Source organism: Miscanthus floridulus, chromosome 15 (assembly GCF_019320115.1).
Source record: "Miscanthus floridulus cultivar M001 chromosome 15, ASM1932011v1, whole genome shotgun sequence".
NCBI lineage: Eukaryota > Viridiplantae > Streptophyta > Magnoliopsida > Poales > Poaceae > Miscanthus > Miscanthus floridulus.
Genome location: NC_089594.1, coordinates 68,704,349 through 68,725,680, shown reverse-complemented (window position 1 = coordinate 68,725,680; position 21,332 = coordinate 68,704,349). Strand labels below are relative to the sequence as shown.

General features: G+C 40.6%; 1 protein-coding gene across 1 annotated transcript; it reads left to right on the top strand.

Moving 5' to 3' along the window:
- Nucleotides 1-7,127: 7,127 nt before the first annotated feature.
- On the top strand, nt 7,128-12,590 carry LOC136508426 (protein NPG1-like). Its single transcript, XM_066503093.1, has 6 exons — nt 7,128-7,261; nt 7,322-7,459; nt 9,479-9,734; nt 9,809-11,019; nt 11,414-11,561; nt 11,847-12,590. The coding sequence occupies exons 2-6, from the start codon at nt 7,343-7,345 to the stop codon at nt 12,161-12,163; spliced, it is 2,049 nt and encodes a 682-aa protein (XP_066359190.1). The 5' UTR covers nt 7,128-7,261; nt 7,322-7,342; the 3' UTR covers nt 12,164-12,590.
- Nucleotides 12,591-21,332: the final 8,742 nt, after the last annotated feature.

Below are 21,332 nucleotides of genomic sequence, written 5' to 3'. Positions count from 1 at the left end.
TCAACTCCAACTTCTTCTCCTTTGCAAATGTGCCAACACCACCAAGTGTACACTACCATGTGTATGTGTGTTAGTATTTTCATAATCATTTCCCAAAGGATTAGCCACTCAACTTGCCACGCCACTCAATCCTAGTGACGATGCAAAGTTAGATCACTCAAGTGGCACTAGATGACCGATATGCAAACAAGTTTGCCCCTCTTAATAGTACGGCCATCTATCCTAAACCCGGTCATAAACTTCTCTACACACCTATGACCGATAAAATGAAATGCCCTAGGTTATACCTTTACCTTGTGCATTCCATTCCATCTCCTCCAATGCCGATACAACACATGCACCAACACAATCAACAATGATATGATCCACTTCATATCATCACATGATCATATTGGTTCATCGATCTTGACTTCACTTGCTTTTCACCATTGCCTTCGTCCATTGGCGCCAAGTCTTGCTTAAGCTTCACCGCCACGTGGTCTATCGCTCCAAAGCCTCCAACCTACCCTTCATGCTTGCAACCGGTCCATCAAGCCAAGTCTTGTCTTGATCTTCTCCACTTGATCACATGACTCAATGTCATGTCTCATTTGCAATGAGCTCCTTCATCATCACATGTGTGAGCTTTGCAACATCTCTAAGCCATTTTCACCTTCATGGCATATGTTGCTCGCACACATGTACCTATGGACTAATCACTTCTGTATCTCACATAAATATAATTAGTCCACCTAGGTTGTCACTCAATTACAAAAACCACACAAGGACCTTTCAACTGGGACTATAGAGATGCTCCCATCATCAGTTGCATCATCAGAGCCACCTACTACAGTCATACCTATAGAGTCATAGGCCACGCCAGTTCTAGAGCAGACCCAGACCGCTTTAGCTTTAGTTCCAGCGATAGAGGGTCAGACTGCTCAAAGCTTCGGATCAGAGGATGATGCTACCTAGTTCCAGATCGCTCATCGCATCTCAGCGCCCGACTCGTCTGCTCCAGCCCCGTCGATAGACCTTTAGGTTTTGGTGCTTGATGCCAAAGGGTGAGAGGGATCGAGTATGATAGACTTAGGGGGAGCGATATATCTAGGGGGAGCTTATTTATCACATTTGGTTTTTTATGTGTGATACATTATTATGCATTCATGTTTACTTTCATGCATTAAACTACATAAGTGTGATTGTGATATTTATGTGATACGTGATATTTATGTGATATGTGACATGTGTGCTCTCCACTTTGAATTATTTATATATCATGTCACTTTGTTATGCTTATTTGCCTTGCTTCTGTGTTTTACTCCGATGCAAATGAGCTTTATTTCTTGTACTCATGCTTATTTCATATCTATTGAATACATCATGTTGGCTTGGGTCATATAAGCTTGTCTAACTCTTTTGTTCTTATTGTCAAAAGCTTATATGAACCAAGCATGTTGAAAACCTCATCTCTTTTACATACTTGAGATTGTATTGTCATCAATCACCAAAAATGGGGAGATTGAAAGCATCTAGGTCCCTAGTTGGATTTCGGTGATTAATGACAATACATGATTACTATGACTAATGTGTGTTTTACAGAGGCAATTAAGTTAGGTCATGGTAATGGCAATTGATTGGGCAATCATGGTTGTCATGCCCCTACAATAGAAATCATTTTTGGTTTTCAAAAGATGGACGACAATGTTAAGGATGTACTAGTTCTAAGTGTCGTTTGGTATTGAAGAGACACTTAGAGTAGTTTAGGACTTTATTTTTCCTTTGGTCATACTATTAAGGGGGTATGAACTAGTAGCTTGACCTAAGTGAGTCTAGTGGGTTAGGTGTGGTGCACACTTGTCAAATCTAGCACTAGGTAGCTCCAAAGTAGCCCTAAGATCAATTGGAGAAAACTTCATTCACATATGATCTCAAGTTGGAAGTGAATGGAGGGTCAAATGTTGACCGAACGCTGGTCCCGGTGTGGCTGGACACTGTCAGTAGAGTCCGGTTAGTTCATTTGATCAAGTGAAGTTATCTGGATGCGACCGAACGCTAAGTGAAAAGTGATAGGACGCTAGGTGCCAGAGTCTAGTCAACTCCAGTAAGGTTATAGAGAGGGAGAATCCTGATCAGACGCGTCCGATCAATACTAACCAGACACTGGTCAGGTTTCAGTTACTGACCGGGTGCTAAACAATAATGTAACCGAACGTTGGGTGCCAGAGTCCGGTCAACATCAATAAGGGTCTAGAGAGTAGTTTTTATGACCGGACGTGTCCGGTCAGTGCTGACCGGACGCTGGTTAGAGTCCGGTCACAACTTAACTGCTCTGTGGCGGGGAGAACTGATCGGAGCATCCGGTCACCTTGACCGGAGCGTCTGGTCACCCTACAGAGTGCTGACTCAAGTACATAACGGTTTGTTTTGAATGAGGGGGTATAAATACTTCTTCTATTCATTCATGGGAGTACTCTTACCTATTTTAACAGCTGAGAAACACCCTTGAGAGTGCTTATGAGAGCAAGAGCCTAGTGAGGTGATTGAGATTTGAGAATCAAAGATTAAGGCCTCATTAGTGAAAAGAGAGTAGCAAGTGGCATCCATCCTTTTCATTAGGCTTGTTGTGGTCAAGTGAGAGTTCTTGCTTGTTACTCTTGGTGATCGCAATCACGTAGATGGCTTGGTGGTGATTGAGAGTTTGGTGATCATCCGGCGGAGCTTGTGGATGACCCAACTCAAGTTGTGAGTGGTTGTGGGTGATTCACCGCGATGGAGTGTCGAAGAATCAACCCGTAGAGAGCACTTGATCCTTGCGCGGATCAAGAGGGAGCTACACCCTTGTGCGGGTGCTCCAATGAGGACTAGTGGGGAGTGGCGACTCTCAGATACCTCGATAAAACATCGCCGCGTTCCTTCATCTCTCTTTACTTTAAGCATTTACATTTGAGCAATTCAATTCTTGTCTTTATATTCTTAGAATTGTCATGCTAGAGTAGGATTGGAACTTAGGGTGCTAAACTTTTATGTGGTAGATCAATAGAATCACTTTCTAGGCACAAGGGGTGAAGTGGGCTAAGTGTAGGGTTTAATAATTGTAAAGAATTTTAGAATTAGCCCAATTCACCCTTCCTCTTGGGCATCTTGATCCTTTCAACTTTGATTTCTTTGAGTACTACAACTTTGGTTTAGATAATTTATCTATCTGAGGTCATTTGAAAAAATTAAAAAAATATGAATTTAAAATCATTAATCTTTAAATGGAATTTCTAGGCCCTAAATAATATCAAATGGAAAATTCATCAACAATAAAGTTCTATATCTCTTCGAGTACTACAACCTTGCTTTAAGTGATTTCTCCATCCAAGGTACTTTAAAATTAAAAAAAAACTGATTTAAAAAAAAATCTAAAAACTTAAATCTGAACTTCTAGGCATTAACTGATTTTAAATTAAAAGGTAGTCAACTATAAAGTTGCATATCTCCTCTAGTACTGTAACTTTGGTTTAGGTATTTTATCCATCCGAGATCATTTGGATTTTTTTTAAAAAAAGTGTATTTCAAAATATAAAAACTTTAAATAGTTTTTTATGCACTAGATGAATTCAAATGGAAAAATTCACCAACTCTAAAGTTGTAGATCACTTTAAGTACTACAACTTTAATATAAAGTTTGTCTCCATATGCCTTGTTTTGCAACAGTTATAAATTTTATTGTGCTCTGCCTATTTTTAGATTGCAAGAAGCCCCTATAAATTTATTTTTAGAGACGGATGAAATTCTAGCCACCTTTATAAATACCTCCATTTCTATAGGCGGCTGGCAAGCTAAACCGCCTCTAAAAAATACCATTTTTAGAGATGATTTGGCTTGCAAATCGCTCGGGTTGGCTCAGAAAACATTTTTAAAGGTGGATTTTGACTAAGCTGCCTCTGTCCAAAAATGTCTCCATTGCTAAAAAAATCATTTGTGTACTAGTGTTTTCAGTAAAAAAAAATATTTGGTAGAACTCTTCATTAAGCTGTGCCAAACAGACTCTAAGATCATGAGACCAAGAGTAGAATCAGAGCACTACATGTGTTTGTTCGTATAACTGAAAATCACAAGCAGTCAGGCAGAGACGGTGGTACATCAAACATCTTGCGAGCACGATAGAGATTCCTGACTCCTGAGCTTGTCGAGCCAAAGGCAACGAGCGGAGAGCAGAGCAGAAGAGAATCCTTGACTTGTTCTTGGATGTAATGCGCATGGCCGCGCCCCTTCCTCCTCTGACCGGACCTGCACCAATGAATCAGAAGCAGCAGAACAGAGCTATATGTGTATCCCATGACTGATGCCGATGGAAGGAGCTCGGCCGGCCGTTAATGGGCGGCGCTAGCGCTAGTCGACGAGCTCCGGCAGTGCAGGAGCGGAGGCCTGCTGCTGCTGCTGCACAAAATCAAGCGCTCGTACAAGCATGCTGTGCTGAGCCTGAGCGGAGCTAGGTGACAAAACGTAGGATACTACTAGCACTACACGTCAATTTCCAGTAAAGCATGCAAACCTCAGCGGCAGGATGCAAGCACAGTACCCGTTCGACTGGCTGAATTTTGAAAAACACTGTTATAACCAGATTATTATGAGAGAAAAATACTGTTCTGACTAAAAAATAAATTGAATATGAGATAAGCCGAACGAGGCCAGAGCTGTCAAACTGTGAATGTATTGCATGCGGTTTTTTTTTTTTTGCTCCTGGGTATATTAATTTAATTATGTGACTGTACAATTATCTAGCCTAGCACACACTATACAAAACTAGAGAGGTTTGGAGTATGCAGCAAATGGATAGATGCAAGTTGCACCCCTGACTGGATTTCTTGGCACCGTTGGTTGGACGCTTCCGCTAGCACAATGTAACGGTTAGAAGAGACTAGGGTTCACAATATTCTTTTAGAGATTGTGATGATATAATATTGGTAAGCCTATAGTCCCTCCATCCCAAAATAAATGCACATCTCGTTTATCAAAGAGTCAAACTGTTTTTAAGTTTAACTAAGTATATAAAAATTATATTAATAATACAATACAACATTTGAAACTAAGGGTACTCACAAATCTTTATAAAGCTAGAATAACCTATAATTTGGAACGGAGTGAGTAGATTTTAGACACATAGGTCTCATATTAGTAGATTTTACTGCACATTACAATCGACGATTAGATACTCATTTCTCACATTACATGTCACATAAGTCTCTCGTAACACAATTAAATTGTGGCGTATTCAACTATTGTTTATTCATACTGTTTAAACCATGTTCTGATCGTGTTAGCTGTCTAAATGCGTTTACCGTTTAATTCAATGATTAGGCCATAAACTATACACGGAGCCTGTATTTATCGTTTGCATGATTGTGGGCGACAGTTTAAATGCATTTAAACGACTGTACTTGTATATGGCTGAAACCAGACTCCTTCGTTCCAATAAGAAAAAAGTCTACTTTGTCTTCCTCAACTATCGCAAATGTCAGTTTTTCCTTCCTGAACTAGAAAACCAGACATAACTCCTCCCCCACCTTTTCAAACTGGACATATAACCTTTCGGGCTGTTTCTTTAGGTGGTTTTTCTCTTTTCCTTTTATATTTATTTCGGCTGGATCTTTGAAAAATCATAGTAAATTACAGAAAAATCATAAAATAGAAAATCTAATTTTGTTGAATTCAGATGAGTAGATTTACACAATATACATATGATATGGTATGCTTTAATACAAAATTTTTGCTCTAGCTTTAGATCTATGCTTTTATGTGATTAATTCATAAATACAGTTTGTGTGGTCGTAACGTGGTCAAATTTTTATAGTGAACTAATCATTGTATGCTTGAGATGTAGTAAATTTTCATGCTCATTGGATCATGTATGACTGAGTTATAGATTTATTCAAGTTTATGCTTATTAAATAGTTAAAAGTGTGTAAAAAATAAAAGGTGTGTTCTCTGTGTAAGTTTTTAAACACTTAGCATAATCATGTTGTCACATAGAAAACAACTCAGTCATACATCTATTCAAAAATGTGTTTAATAAGCATAATCATGTTGTCACTTAGAACATAATCATGTTTTTAAACACTTAACATAATCATGTTGTCACAGAGAAAATTACTCAACCATACATCTATTTAACATAATCATGTTGTCACAGAGAACATAATCATGTTGTCACAGAGAACACACATTTCATTTTTTACACACTTTTAACTATTTAAAAACTATTTAATAAGCATAAATCTGAATAAATCTATAACTCAGTCATACATGATTCAATGAGCACGAAATTTTTACTACATCTCAATCATACAATGATTAGTTCACCAAAAACATTTCACCACAATAGGACCACGGAAACTGCGGTTATGAATTAATCACAGAAAAACATAGATCTAAAGTTAGAGCAAAAATTTTGTACTAAAGCATAACATATCATATGTTTACTGTGGATATCTACTCACGTGGAGTCCAATAAATTTAGAATTTTAATTTTATGAAATTTGTAATATTTATTATGATTTTTCAAAGATTCAGCCGAAAGAAATATAAAAAGAAAAAAGGGAAAAAAACACCTAAAGAAACAGCCAGGTCATATGTCTGGTTTGAAAAAATAAGGGAGGAGTTATGTCCAATTTTCTAGTTCGGGGAAAAAAACTAATTTTTGCGATAGTTGAGTGAGACAAAGTAGACTTTTTCCTTCCAATAATAGCCGGAGGTACTAGCAACAAAACCAAAATCCGAGTAGTACTTTCGGCTTCATAGACAAAATGGCAACGCGATTACGCGAATGCAATAAAAATTTGGACTAAATTCGTATCCTGAATATTATTTCTTAGGCAATCATCTCTCTTAAGCTTGGGAGTTTCGAACAAAGTCGAAGGATGGATGCATCAAGCTTTCGTAATCAAATTAGAGTACGTTTTTTTTAAGCAACATCAAATTGGAGTACGTACACACGTTTGTTTCTCTCCAGGGCCCATTTTCTTTTGCTTCCCGCTCCAGACAGAATCCATCCAAGCAAAGGCTGGACCCGACCTTTCGTTGTTGTGGCCCCTATCACTGAAAAAAGAGCATAAACATGGGCCGGGGCCCAGCGCCCGAAAAGCTCCAGCTGAATTGCACTTCGCAGTCCCCAAAGCTTGGCCATGAGGATGCTTTGCCTAGGGGACATTGGAAGCTTTACCAACCTGGCAGCGTCACGACAGGGAGAAAATGCCGGCTGCAGCCTGCAGCAGCATCTTTCAGATAGTCAGAGGTTGTGAGAGGGTGTCATTGCTTGCAAGTTGTAATAATTAATAATGTTCGAGGTGTTCAGGTAAAGGGGAAGGCGGCGGCGATGCCGGATTCGGATGCGGGCGCCTCGGCGTCGGGCTCGTCGGAGGCCAAGGTCGACGACGGCAACATCCAGGAGGCGGAGTCGTCGCTCCGCGAGGGCCTCTCCCTCAACTACGAGGTCTCGAAATCTCTTTGCCCCCTGCCGCTCGTTCTTGGCTTGATCTGGGAACGTGAAAAATCCAGTTATTTCTGGCGTGGTTTGGGCGAAATGGGGTGGGAAGATGGAATCTTTGTGGTGAATCCGAGTCCGTGCGGCGTTCTTTGTTGCGCTTTGGGGGGAAATTGGGGTTCGGCGAAATTTTGCCGCTCCGAAACTACACGCTCTCACGAAATGGCGTTTTTATGTTTGGTTTCTTTCATTTCATTTGGAACTTGGAAGGGGACTGCGTCTGGGAGATCGATGTTGGTCTTTTCATGGGTCGTAGTGACCATCCTCATGGGATGTTTTTCAGAACATCGCGTGGATTGGTCTAGTTGAGCAGCATTTTTGGTGTAGCTATCCAGAATTTGTAAATGATGGAAATGATTATTCCTTGCGTCCAAAACTTCCACTTTTCGTGGAGAGTTTCAATATTGAAAACCAAAGTAATCTAGAAGTTGTTGTGTTGTTGGTATACATAATTGTCAGAATTCAAGTGAGGATATGTTTGTAAATGATATCAGGGGCGGACCCAGGATTCACCAAAAACTAGGGCCATTTCATTAGAGATCATTGCTATTTGTGCTTGGCTATAGAAAAAATAGTGTTTTGTCCACTGTAATTAAGGGCTAAGACTAGGGCCATAGCCCTAGTGGCCCTAGTGCTAGGTCCGCCACTGAATGATATTGCTTTTAGTTAAATTATGTGGCCAATGGTCTAATCATTTGAATTATGATTACGGTTTAATTGGTGGGTTATGCTATTTTGTGAATTTGTGGCTCATTGTGTAACTATACGATCTTGATTCAATCACTGAGTTGTAGGTATGTGGTGCTGTCTTGTGAACTTGGCAGTTTGTTGGGAGATAGCATATGTGGCTGTTGGTTTAGCTGTAGGATTTTGCTTCACCTGTGGCTTGTGATTTTATTTGGTGACTTTTGAAGCTGCATGCCATTCTAGAACTAGCAAAGGTGGTGCCGTTTTTGGAGTTCAAATCAGACAGTAAGGTGATACTTTTTGTTGAATTTAGAAATAATTCACACTATCTACAAATGGGAATTGAATGCGGAAAATCACCACTCTTTGTTTGGTTGGATACTGGCATGTTATTATGTTACTGTTTCTACTGGTGACTGACAAAAGGATGACCATTCCCTTTGTTTTCTCTAGTTCTTAAAAACCATAATGCAAAGGTCAATTGTGAACGTTCAATTTTAATGCTGTAGCAATTTCATTTTTATGGGTGGAGTTTCAAACCATCACCAGATGATTATTCTTCTCTGTTTAGTTCAAGTTGGTACTTTTCTTCATTAGTGTTTGTTGTGGTGAGAGGATATTCCCTTCAGTTTCTTTATTTTTTCTATAAAATGATAATGCAGTTTTGATGCCAGCTAATGTTGAATCAACTTATTTTATGATAAACAAAAGAATCTTGGACACATTTTGTAGGACAACGGTGTTCTAGTTGATGCCAAGATTTCAGAATCTTTAATTCTCTATACTGTGTTCTGAGTTACTTTATGCACTGTTTCATCCATATCAAATTAAATCCTGTGTTGTTTACATAATGATGGAAGTCAAGGCACTTATTCATAGGCTTATTTTTGCTCTAAAACCTTTTTTCAATATTCATAATTGTATGTATACTAGCTAAAATTGTTTGATTGTGGTCTGTAACTGTAACCAGAAAGCACCACCACCACTGCAACAAAAATATATTTTAGTCCCAAGAAAGTTGGGATAGGCTGGAAATGAAACCCAGCATCACCACCAACAAGAGATACTGTCTTAGTGTGTGCCCAGTGAAAATTGTGCATTCAGTTCTTTTTTTTACATGACGATCTTTGTTCTCAATAAGTTTATCACTAGAGTCTGCTTTCCTATATTTGTATTCATTAACTTTTTTTCAACAGCCTACATAAGCTTCTATCTGGGATATACTAAACTATAGTTGTTATTGTTGCTAACTGTGGTTTCTGTATTTTCTGTTAATATTAGGAAGCTAGAGCTCTCCTCGGGAGACTGGAATATCAGAGAGGCAATGTGGAAGCTGCTCTGCGAGTATTTGATGGAATTGACCTTCAAGCTGCTATTCAGCGCTTCCAACCAACTCTTTCTGAAAAACCACTCTCGAAGCGAAATAACAAATTACGGTCAGATTCATCAAATTCAGGATCACAGCATGCTGCTAGCCTTGTTCTTGAAGCCATTTACTTGAAATCAATGTCTCTTCAAAAGTTGGGCAAGGCAATGGGTATGAATTGTTCATCTTGCTTAATAATCATATCAATTAGGTTTATCTGACTTTCTGAAGCCATTGACTTGCAGAGGCTGCTAAACAGTGTAAAAGTGTCCTTGATGCTGTTGAAAGTATTTTCCAATGTGGCATACCTGGTGTTATGGTTGAACAAAAGCTGCAGGAAACTGTCAGTAAATCTGTTGAGCTTCTCCCAGAACTTTGGAAGCAAGCTGGGGCCTATCAAGAAGCACTTGCTTCATACCGCCGTGCTCTTCTAAGTCAATGGAATCTCGATGATGAATGCTGCACAAGGATTCAGAAGAGATTTGCTGTTTTCTTGTTGTACGGCGGTGTAGAGGTGGCCCCCCCGAGCTTGGCTTCACAAAACGAAGGTTCATTTGTTCCTAGGAATAATTTGGAAGAGGCAATCCTATTGCTCATGATACTATTGAAGAAGTGGTTCCTTGGGAAGACACACTGGGATCCATCTGTTATGGAGCATTTAACCTTTGCATTGTCACTGTGTGGCCAGACATCTATTCTTGCCAAACACCTCGAAGAGGTTTTACCTGGAATATACCCTCGAACTGAGAGATGGTATAGTCTAGCGTTGTGCTATTTTGCAGCTTCTCATAATGAAGCTGCATTAAACTTGTTGAGGAAATCTTTGAATAAGAACGAGAGTCCGAATGACATAATGGCCCTTCTGTTAGCTGCTAAGATATGCAGTTCCAATTATCTTCTTTCTTCTGAGGGTGTAGAGTATGCAAAGAGAGCAGTCAAAGATGCCGAATCATCAGATGGGCATTTAAAGAGTGTGGCCCTCCATGTTCTGGGGAGTTGCCTGTCCAAGAAGTCTAAGGTTGCTTCATCTGATCACCAAAGATCTCTCTTGCAGACTGAGGCTTTGAAGTCACTTAATGAGGCAATTTCTCTTGACCGTCACAACCCAGAATTAATATTTGACATGGGGATTGAGTATGCTGAGCAGCGGAACATGCATGCTGCCTTGAAATGTGCTAAGGAGTTCATTGATGCAACTGGTGGATCTGTCTCTAAAGGCTGGAGGTTGCTATCGTTGGTTCTTTCTGCACAACAAAGGTATTCAGAAGCTGAAGTTGTGACTGATGCGGCATTAGATGAGACCGCGAAGTGGGAACAAGGGCCATTGCTTAGAATAAGGGCTAAATTGAAGGTTGCTCAATCATTGCCCATGGAAGCAGTCGAAGCATATTGCACCCTTCTTGCTCTTGTTCAGGCACAACGAAAGGCTTATGGATCTGCCAAAAATGGCACAGAGGTTTGTCTTCTCAAATACAAAAGAACAATTTTTAATTCGCACAGTGTTTTTATTTTAATGGGATGTTTGAGATTTCTGTGAACATGTTCGAAATCCTTATTTGCTTGTAAAATAACTAGATAAGCTTTTGAGATTCTTAGATGTAAAAACACTACCTTTTCCCTAAGGTATCCAGAATTCCAGATTCTCACATTGAAAAGTGTTATCCAAAATATTTGTTCTTGAAACTGCATTTATGTCTGTCCAAAACAGAGCTGTTTTGGTGTTTGTATTAACTGCTGAAGTGGACTAACATAGATGCACCCTGTCTAGAGTCTAATTTCATCTAATTACATTTCATGTACCTTAGCATATCTTCTTGATGTCTTCTTATTCTATGGGAACACTCTTTCAGGATAACGAGGATAAAGTGAGCGAATTTGAAGTTTGGCAAGGTCTTGCCAACTTGTACTCCAGTCTTTCCTATTGGAGAGATGCAGAGATTTGCTTACAGAAGGCTAAAACCCTCAAAACATACTCTGCGACAACCCTTCATGCAGAAGGTGAGGAAACTTTTGTTACAATTCATGTTTCATTAGTCATGCCTATGCCTCTGGCTATTGGGGATGTACTAAGTTTGAAATGTATCATTCATGTCTGCCTATATTTGTGTGTTATCATGAATGGCTATTAAATAATAATTCTTTACAATGCATACTGTCCACCTTTTTTTGAACTTTAATGTTCATATAGGCCAGATATTTGTAAGCCTGAGAAGTTGAATATATCTTGACTCTTGTGTTTGTTGTGCCATAAATCTGATCCTGTGGTTCCTCGCCTTTCCCCAGGTAACATACATGAGGTGCACGAGAAGATACAGGATGCACTGGCTGCATACTTCAACGCCCTCTCCATGGAGGTAGAGCATGTCCCATCCAAGGTCTCTATCGGTGCCCTCCTCTCTAAACAAGGGCCCAAGTTCCTGCCTGTGGCGAGGTGTTTCCTCTCGGATGCCCTAAGGCTTGAACCTACAAACCGAATGGCTTGGTTCTACCTGGGGGAGGTTCACAAGCGGGATGGCAGGCTAGCTGATGCCGCCGATTACTTCCAGGTGGCCTCAATGCTCGAGGACTCAGACCCTGTAGAAAGTTTCAATTCACTCTGATGGGTCATCTGCAACATGAGGTTTCCTTTTTTGTCGGCTAATTTTCTCTTCTTTGACTTCCCGTTTTTGGAACACACCTGGGCGGAAACCAGGTGCCCAGCTATCTGTAACTTGTTGTATCTGCAGTTGCGAGTGTGTACCGCGCACTGTTCTTGGGGACCAACGAATGCTGTAGTTGGTTGCTGAGTGGTATTATACGTACAAGATTCTTCAACCGATAGCTCCATCAGGATCAGGGTGGCACTGAAACAGCTATGTAACGATATGAGCCATTGTTACATATATTACACAATATGATTATAACGAGTCATCAGCTAACTTAAAACCAGCGTTGCTGATATTGTAATGTTCTATTATTTTGTTTCTGTTTTGTTCTTCATCAATTACCTGATGTGCTTCAGGTAACTGAGTGGATGTTCTTCAGTTATACACAGCCTGAACAAGTTTACAGGACAAGATGTTTACAGGACAAGATGCTTGTTTGTAGAACGTACAGAGAATGATATCCTGAAAGTTCAGCGTCATAAGAGGAGTACTGAAAGCCTGAACATGCAAACACATTATAGAATAAATCCACAATGTGAATTTTACAAGCTATAAAATAAATTCACAATCTGAATTTTATAAGATCAGTTACTAATATGGCAAGCCTTAGTGGCGAGCTGAACCACGGAATAAATCATTATGGCACCATGTGCTTGATTTACTTCATTTGCATTTCATATTGTGTTGAGGTGATTTTTAGGGTTTGTGGCCGATCTACTTGTGTGTGACATTAATACCACTTCTAGCTATGGATATGTAATCTTCTTACCTGCAGGAAGTTCAGTAATTTCTCTGATCTAAGTTTTCATACATAATTTTTGAACTGTGCTTCAAAGTTGTAAGCAGGTGCGGCAGTGCCGCTGTTCTAGCCCGACAGTGCCGCTGCGCGGTGGTGCCGCGAGTCAGAATTTGACAATTTTTCAAGTTTTGTTTTAACAGGCCTATTCACCACCACCCCCTCTAGGCTATAACTAGAGATCCTACAGGTGTTGCTTGTCGGGTCGGATAACTCCATGGATAGCCCATTGTCCTCCCCTATGCGTAAGTTGGGTCTTCGTGCAGTCTTCTCCTAGATTGCTCCTTGCTATATCTTCACTATCGAGTTTCTGACCAAACTGCCATGGGTCACTCGTTCTCGGAGTACAACCTAGGCAACCACTCCACATGTCGAAGGGTCTCGTAAGACTACAAAACCCCTAGTGTACAAGAGATGGTGCATGCAGCACTAAAGGTATGGAGGTGTGCAAGTCTCACTAAACACTAGACCCAAGCTAGAGCAAGCGCTAAAATGGTCTCAGACTAGCATAACACTTCGCAAAACACTCTCACTAATCACCTAATTTTCCCTAAGCACTTTTGGTGTCTAAAGAACAAATGGATGAGCCTCAACTCTCCACACACTCCCTCATCTCCAACACACCTTTCTTGGACATTTGAAGGGGGTATAAATAGCCTCAACACTAGGAACTAACCATTACACAACTTTTCTATGAGCACCAGAGCTTTCTAGTGGAAGAAACTAGCCGCTGGATGAAAAGATGTCACCTTTACTTCCGGTGGTCATCGGAGGTCTAACACTAGAACTTTTAGCTACCTAGTTTTCAGCATGATACACTTTTGTATTTTCGACATAACTCTTTGCTCCAAGCTTCAATTTTGATGATGTTGGACTTCATGAAAAGCTAATGAAGAGCTCTACAACTTTAAACTGATCTTTGTGTCCTAATGAGACTAGAAAAGTAACCAGAGTTCAGCACCGTAGATTTTCGTTGCTCTTTTTCAACATGATGCTTGTACGTACTTTAGGCATAACTTGTTGCTCTGAACTAGGATTTTGATGACCTTGGACATCTTGGAAAGCTAATCAAGAGCTATATAACTTTGAGCTGATGTCAAATTAATTTTAGAAGATCCAAAATCATGAGACAAGGCCAGTGCATTCATCTCTTTGTCTCGGGTTCAATTTCTTTTGATGTCTTGGGTGCTTTCTTCTAAAGACCTTCAACACTTCCATTTGATCTTCATTTGAGGTGTTGATTACTTTAATTTCATTATAGCCAATCCCAAGTCCATCCTTGCATCCATCGAACTAAAACCTTGTAATACTACCAAATAATTTTAGTCTCATTGACCATGTTGTCATCCAATCACCAAAACACTTAATGACCCTTGCTAGGTGTCATTTTTCTTACAACCTGAAAGCATCTAGGCCCTTAGTTGGGTTTCGGTGATTAATGACAATACGTGATTACTGTGACTAACGTATATTTTGCAGAAACAATTGAGTTAGGTCACGGTAATGGAGATCGATCAGGCAATCATGGTTGTCATGCCCCTACGATGGAAATCGTTTCAGTTTTCAAGGGATGGACGACAAGGTTAAGGATGGACTAGTTCTAAGTGTCGTTTGGAGTTGGAGAGACACTTAGAGTAGTTTAGGACTTTGTTTTTCCTTTGGCCGTACTATTAAGGGGGGTATGAACGGGTAGCTTGACCTAGGTGAGTCTAGTGAGTTAGGTGTGGTGCACACTTGTTAAAACTAGCACTAGGTAGCTCCACAACAGCCCTTTGATCCATTGGAGCAAACTTCATTCACATATGTTCGAGAGTTGGAAGTGAATAGAGGGTCAAATACTGACTGGACGCTGGCTCTGGTGTGATTGGACGCTGGCTCAGGGTTCGATCAGTTCATTTGACCAAGGTGAAATCGTCTGGAAATGACCGGACGCTACGAGGTCATGGCACCGGACGCTGAAGGCCAGCGTCCGGTCGACTCCAGTAAGGTCCCAAAGAGGGAGAATCCTGATCGGACGTGTCCGGTCAATGCTGACCGAACGCTGATCAGGTTCCGGTTACTGACCGAACGCTGCTCAGCAAGTGACCAGACTTTGGAGGTCCAGCGTTCGGTCAACATCAGTAATGTTCCAGTGAAGGGAAAACGTGACCGGATACGTCCGGTCAGTGCTGATCGGACGCTGCCAGTGTCCGGTCAACTCTTAACCACTGGAGTTCAGGGTGTACTAACCGGTGCATCCGGTCAACATGACCGGAGCGTCCGGTCACCCCGCAGAGGCACATAACGGTTCGTTTTTCAGCCGGTGTTATAAATACAACCTCCGCTCGTGTGTGGGGGCACTTTTGCTCATTCCAACAACTGAGAAACATCTTAGAGAGTGCCAAGAAGAGCAAGGTCCTAGTAAGGTGATTGAGATTTGAGAATCCCAAAGAGAGCCCTTATTAGTGAAGATCAAGAGTAGCAAAGTGTGCATCCACCTTCTTATTAGGCTTGTCGTGGTCAAGTGAGAGTTCGTGCTTGTTACTCTTGGTGATCGCCATCACCTAGATGGCTTGGTGGTGATTGGGAGTTCGGTGATCACCCGACGGAGCTTGTGGGTGACCCAACTCAAGTTGTGAGCGGTTGTGGGTGATTCACCGCAACGGAGTGTCGAAGAATCAACCCATACAGAGCACTTGATCCTTGCGCGGATCAAGGGGGAGCTACACCCTTGCGTGGGTGCTCCAATGAGGACTAGTGGGGAGTGGCGACTCTCTGATACCTCAGCAAAACATCGCCGTGTTCCTTCCTCTCTATTTACTTTGAGCATTTACTTTGAGCATTTATTTTGAGCAATTCAATTCATATCTTTACATTCTTAGAATTGCCATGCTAGAGTAGGATTGGAACTTAGGTTGCAAGTCTTTTATGCGGTAGAACAATTAGGAACACTTTCTTGGCACAAGGGGTTAATTGGGCTAATCATAGGATTTAATTATTACAAAGAAATTTAGAATTAGCCCAATTCACCCCCCCTCTTGGGCATCTTGATCCTTTTAATTGGTATCAGAGCCTCATGCTCATGTATTTAGGCTTAACCTCCTAGAGCAAGATGTCTCACGGGGATGGACCTCCTCCTATCTTTGAGGGAGACGACTTTCCTTATTGGAAAATTCGCATGGAGGCGTATCTAGAGGCTCTAGATGTTGGTATACTTAGAGCCGCCTCACAAGGCTTCCCAAAATCTCGGGATGCTATTAACCTACAAGGCGATGAGGTGAATTATGAGAAGTGAAATGCAAAGGCTCAAAACACCATCTTTAGAGGCCTTTGCAAAGATGTGTTTAATCGGGTGAGGAACCACAAAGACGCCCATGCACTATGATCGAACGTTTGTGCTCTCCATGAGGGAACTAAGAGTGAGCGTGAGGAATGCTATCATCTTGTCATGAAAAAGCTCAACTCTTTTGAAATGCTTCCTAAAGAATGTGCTAATGAAATATATTCACATTTGAATGTTCTTGTAGAGGAAGTCAATGGGCTTAGACTTACTCAAATGCAACCATCCGATATTGTAAGAAAGATCTTAAGTGTCCTCCCCATTGATAAATATGGGCATATTGTGACCAGTGTTATCCTAAACGCTAAACGGTAAACAGTCGGTCACCTACCGTTTAGCCCATTATTCGGACAAAACGGGTGTTTAAACGGGAAAAACGGCCGTTTAAACGGTCAAAACAACCGATTAAACGGAAACGGTGTACCACCGTGTAGTGTTTAAACGGTGTGTAAACGGGCTAAACGGCCGTTTAGGCGAACAGTGATTGTGACTGTGCTACACCAAAGTGATCTTTCCACCGCTACACCGACACAAATCTTGGGGAAGATCAATGCTCATGAGATGTATATGCACATCACACCTCAAGATGGCTCATCCTCTACAAAGAAGAAAGAAAAAGATTTAGCATTCAAGGCTAGCCAAGAGAAGGGCAAAACAAGACTTGAGTATGAGAGCTCAAGTGATGATGAAGTTGATGATGAAAGTCTTGCTCTCATGGTGAAGAAAACCTCCAATATGCTAAAGAAGCTCAACAAGAATGGCATCAAGTTTGATGGCAAGAAGAAGTTCTTCACTAGTTCTAGAAGGAAGCCAATCTCCGAGATGGATTGCTATAATTATGGAGAACTTGGTCATCTAGCTCACCAATGCACAAAGCCCAAGAAAGACAAGTTCAAGAATAAGAACAAGGGCAAGAAAGATGACTCAAGCAATGAAGATGAAGATGAGAAGAAAAAGAACAAGCCATACAAGAATAGAGATAGCAAGAAGAAGGATTTCCACAAGAAGAAGAAGAGTGGAAAGGCTTACATCGTCGGTGATTGGCTCACGGACATTGATTCATCTAGTGGATCATCCGATGATGATAGTGACAACGAGAAGGTGGCCGCCATTGCTATTGACTCATCATCTTCACCACCACCACCGCCATCATCCTCTACACACCTATGCCTTATGGCCAAAGGTGAACGAAAGGTATCACATGATGATGACAGTAGTGGTGATGATCATGCTCATAATGATGATAGTGATAGTGATAGCGATGATGATGAATATGAGTCACCTACTTATGATGATCTTGCTAAATTGCTAAAGAAATACACTAAGATCATTATAAAGACTAGAGCTAAAAATGAAAAGCTTGAGATTAAGAATGATTCTCTTTTAGCTAAATGTGAGATAGCCAAAAATGCTAGTGTTGAGCTTAGAGAAGCAAATGATGCTATGTCATCCAAACTCAAGGAGCTCAAATCTTCTAAGAAAGAGCTTAAAGATAAACATGATAAACTTGAGTGGGTGCACAAAGAGCTCATCACTAGTTATAACAAGCTAAAAGATGAATATACTACTCTCAAGATTAATCATGACAATCTTGTTATTGCTCAAGAATTTTTACCCAATGAGCCACATGATGCTACTAACGATGTTGTTAAGATTGATATAGCTACATCATGTGATGATTTAATTGATGAGAGCATTGAGCAAGGATCTAGTGGCAAAGGCAAGCAAGTGGTTAAGTGCAATGACTATGATGAGTATGTCAAGCTCAAGCATGACAATGAAAAGCTAAAGAAAGAGTTTGAAGAGCTCAAAATCCACAACACCATTGTGCTAGAAACTCTTGATCATGATGGTGACTTGGTTCTTGAGAATGAGAAGCTAAAAGAAGAAAATAAGAAACTCAAGGAAGAGAGAAACAATGTTGCACTCAAGGAAGATAAAAGTAGTGATGCACTCAAGGAAGAGAACAAGAAGCTCAAGTTGGAAAAAGAGCATCTCAAGATTAGATTGAGCAAGTTCACTAGAGGCAAGTATCTTCAAAGTGAGCTTCTAATGAACACTATCATGAAGATGGATAGAAGTGGCATTGGGTACATGACAAACAAAGAGAAGAAGGCTCAAGCTCAACAACAACAATCAAAGCCAAAGCCAAAGCCAAAGAGATGCTTTGAGTGTGGACAAGAAGGCCACTTTGCTCATGAGTGCCAAACTCCACCACCATAACCTTTGCCCAAGCATGCTAGACCCTTTGCTTTCAATGCTCACTACATGCTTAGAAAGGATTCTAGTGGAAAGATGAAAGTGATGTTCTTAGGACCTCCAAATAAGAATAGGCCTAAGAAAATTTAGGTTGTAAAGTCACTTGTTGAGAAGGTGAAGGGCCCTCAACAAGTTTGGGTTCCTAAAGCTTGATCTCTTGTGTGTAGGTGAACTACAAGACCAGTGGAAGTCATTGGGTTATTGATAGTGGTTGCACACAACATATGACCGGTGATCCTCGTATGTTCACCTCACTAGATGAAGAAGTAGATGGGAAAGAAAGAATCACATTTGGAGATAACTCAAAAGGCAAGGTCAAAGGATTGGGCAAAGTGGCAATATCAAATGATCATTCCATCTCCAATGTGCTATATGTTGCTTCATTGAGTTTCAACTTGCTATCCGTTGAACAATTGTGTGATCTTGGCTTCCAATACTTGTTTACCGAGAAGGAGGTTGTTGTATCCAAGAAGGATGATGATCATATGATATTCAAAGGATTTAGATACAACAACCTATATCTAATGGACTTCACCTCCGAAGATACAAACTTGAAGACATGCCTATTCACCAAAACAACACTTGGGTGGCTATGGCATAGAAGACTTGCTCATGTTGGGATGAGCTCACTCAAGAAGCTTATGAAGAATGATTTGGTGAGAGGGTTGAAGGATGTGAAGTTTAAGAAGGACAAGCTTTGTAGTGCATGTTAAGCCGGCAAGCAAGTTGCAAATACCCATCCAACAAAAGCTTTCATGTCAACCGCAAGAGTGCTAGAACTCCTTCACATGGATTTATTTGGACCAACAACATACAAGAGTTTAGGAGGAAATCTTTATTGTCTTGTGATTGTTGATGATTATTCAAGGTATACATGGATATTCTTCCTTCATGACAAATCCGAAGTTGCATCATGCTTCAAGAAGTTTGCCAAGAGAGCACAAAATGAATTTGAAGTGAAGCTCAAGAAGATAAGAAGTGACAATAGAAAAGAATTTGACAACACAAATATAGAAGCTTATTGTGATGAAGTTGGAATCAAACATAAAGTCTCCGCAACATATACTCCTCAACAAAATGGTGTAGTTGAGAGGAAGAACCGGACATTGATCACTCTTACAAGAACAATGCTTGATGAGTATAACATCCCCAAAGCTCTGTGGGCGGAAGTAATCAACACCGCATGCTATGCATCCAACCGCCTATTCCTTCAAAAGTTTCTTGGTAAGACACCTTATAAGTTGCTCAATGGGAAGAAGCCGGACATCTCCTTCTTTAGGGTGTTTGGTTGCAAATGCTACATCTACAAGAAGCAGCAACACCTATGGAAGTTTCAAAGACGTTGTGATATTGGTTTTCTTATTGGTTACTCATCAAAGTCTAAAGCATATAGAGTATTTAATCATACCACTGGTTTGGTTGAAGAAACATATGATGTGGAATTTGATAAATCTAACGGCTCCCAAGGAGCACATGAGAATCTTGATGATGTAGGTGATGAACCATTGAGGGAGGCTATGAAGAACATTCTAGTTGGAGACATCAAGCCTAAAGATGATGAAAATGATGTACAAGTAATTGATCCACCTTCTTCATCAAGTGTGCCACAAGATGGTGAAAAGGAAGGGAGAGTAGAAAATGAAGATACTCACATCTCCCATGAACAAATGGTGGTACAAGCATAAGATGTTGATGCTCCACAACCTCCCCTTCAAGTGGTCAATAGAAGAAATACACCTCTACTTCAAGATCATCCACAAGATCTCATCATAGGGAGTCCATCAAAGGGTGTAAGGACTCGATCTCAAAAACTTGCTTCATTTATTGCTCATCACTTTTTGTCTCTTGCTTTGAACCTACTAAGGTAGAAGAAGCTCTTCAATATCCGGATTGAATAAATGCCATGCATGAAGAGTTGAACAACTTCACCCGCAATGAAGTTTGAACTCTTGAAGAGCGGCCAAAAGGTGCAAGAGTCATTGGAACAAAGTGGGTGTTCCAAAACAAGCAAGATGATCAAGGTGTTGTTGTGAGGAACAAGGAAAGACTAGTTGCAAAGGGGTTCTCTCAAGTTAAAGGTTTGGATTTTGGAGAGACCTTTGCCCCGGTTGCAAGATTAGAAGCTATCCGTATCCTCCTTGCATATGCATCACATCATGAAATAAAACTTTATCAAATAGATGTGAAAAGTGCATTTTAAATGGCTTTATTAATGAACTAGTCTATGTTGATCAACCTCCCGGGTTTGAAGACCCTAGATATCCTAATCATGTTTATAGGTTGTCCAAGGCATTATATGGGCTTAAGCAAGCCCCAAGAGCTTGGTATGAGCGCCTTCGGGACTTCCTCATTGAGAAGGGCTTCACCATTGGGAAGGTCGACACCACACTATTCACCAAGAAGCTTGATGGGCATATCTTCATTTGTGAAGTGTATGTTGATGATATCATCTTTGAATCATCAAATGAAGATTCATGCAAAGAGTTTGGTGATTTGATGTCGAAGGAGTTCGAGATGTCAATGATTGGAGAGCTTACATTCTTTCTTGGTTTTCAAGTCAAGCAAATGAGAGAAGGGATTTTCATCTCTCAAGAGAAATATACTAATGATCTTCTCAAGAGATTCAAGATGGATGAATGTAAGCCAATCAAGACCCCAATGCCAACTAATGGATATCTCGACCTAGATGAGGGAGGTAACCTGGTTGATCAAACTCTCTACTGCTCTATGATTGGTAGCTTGTTATATTT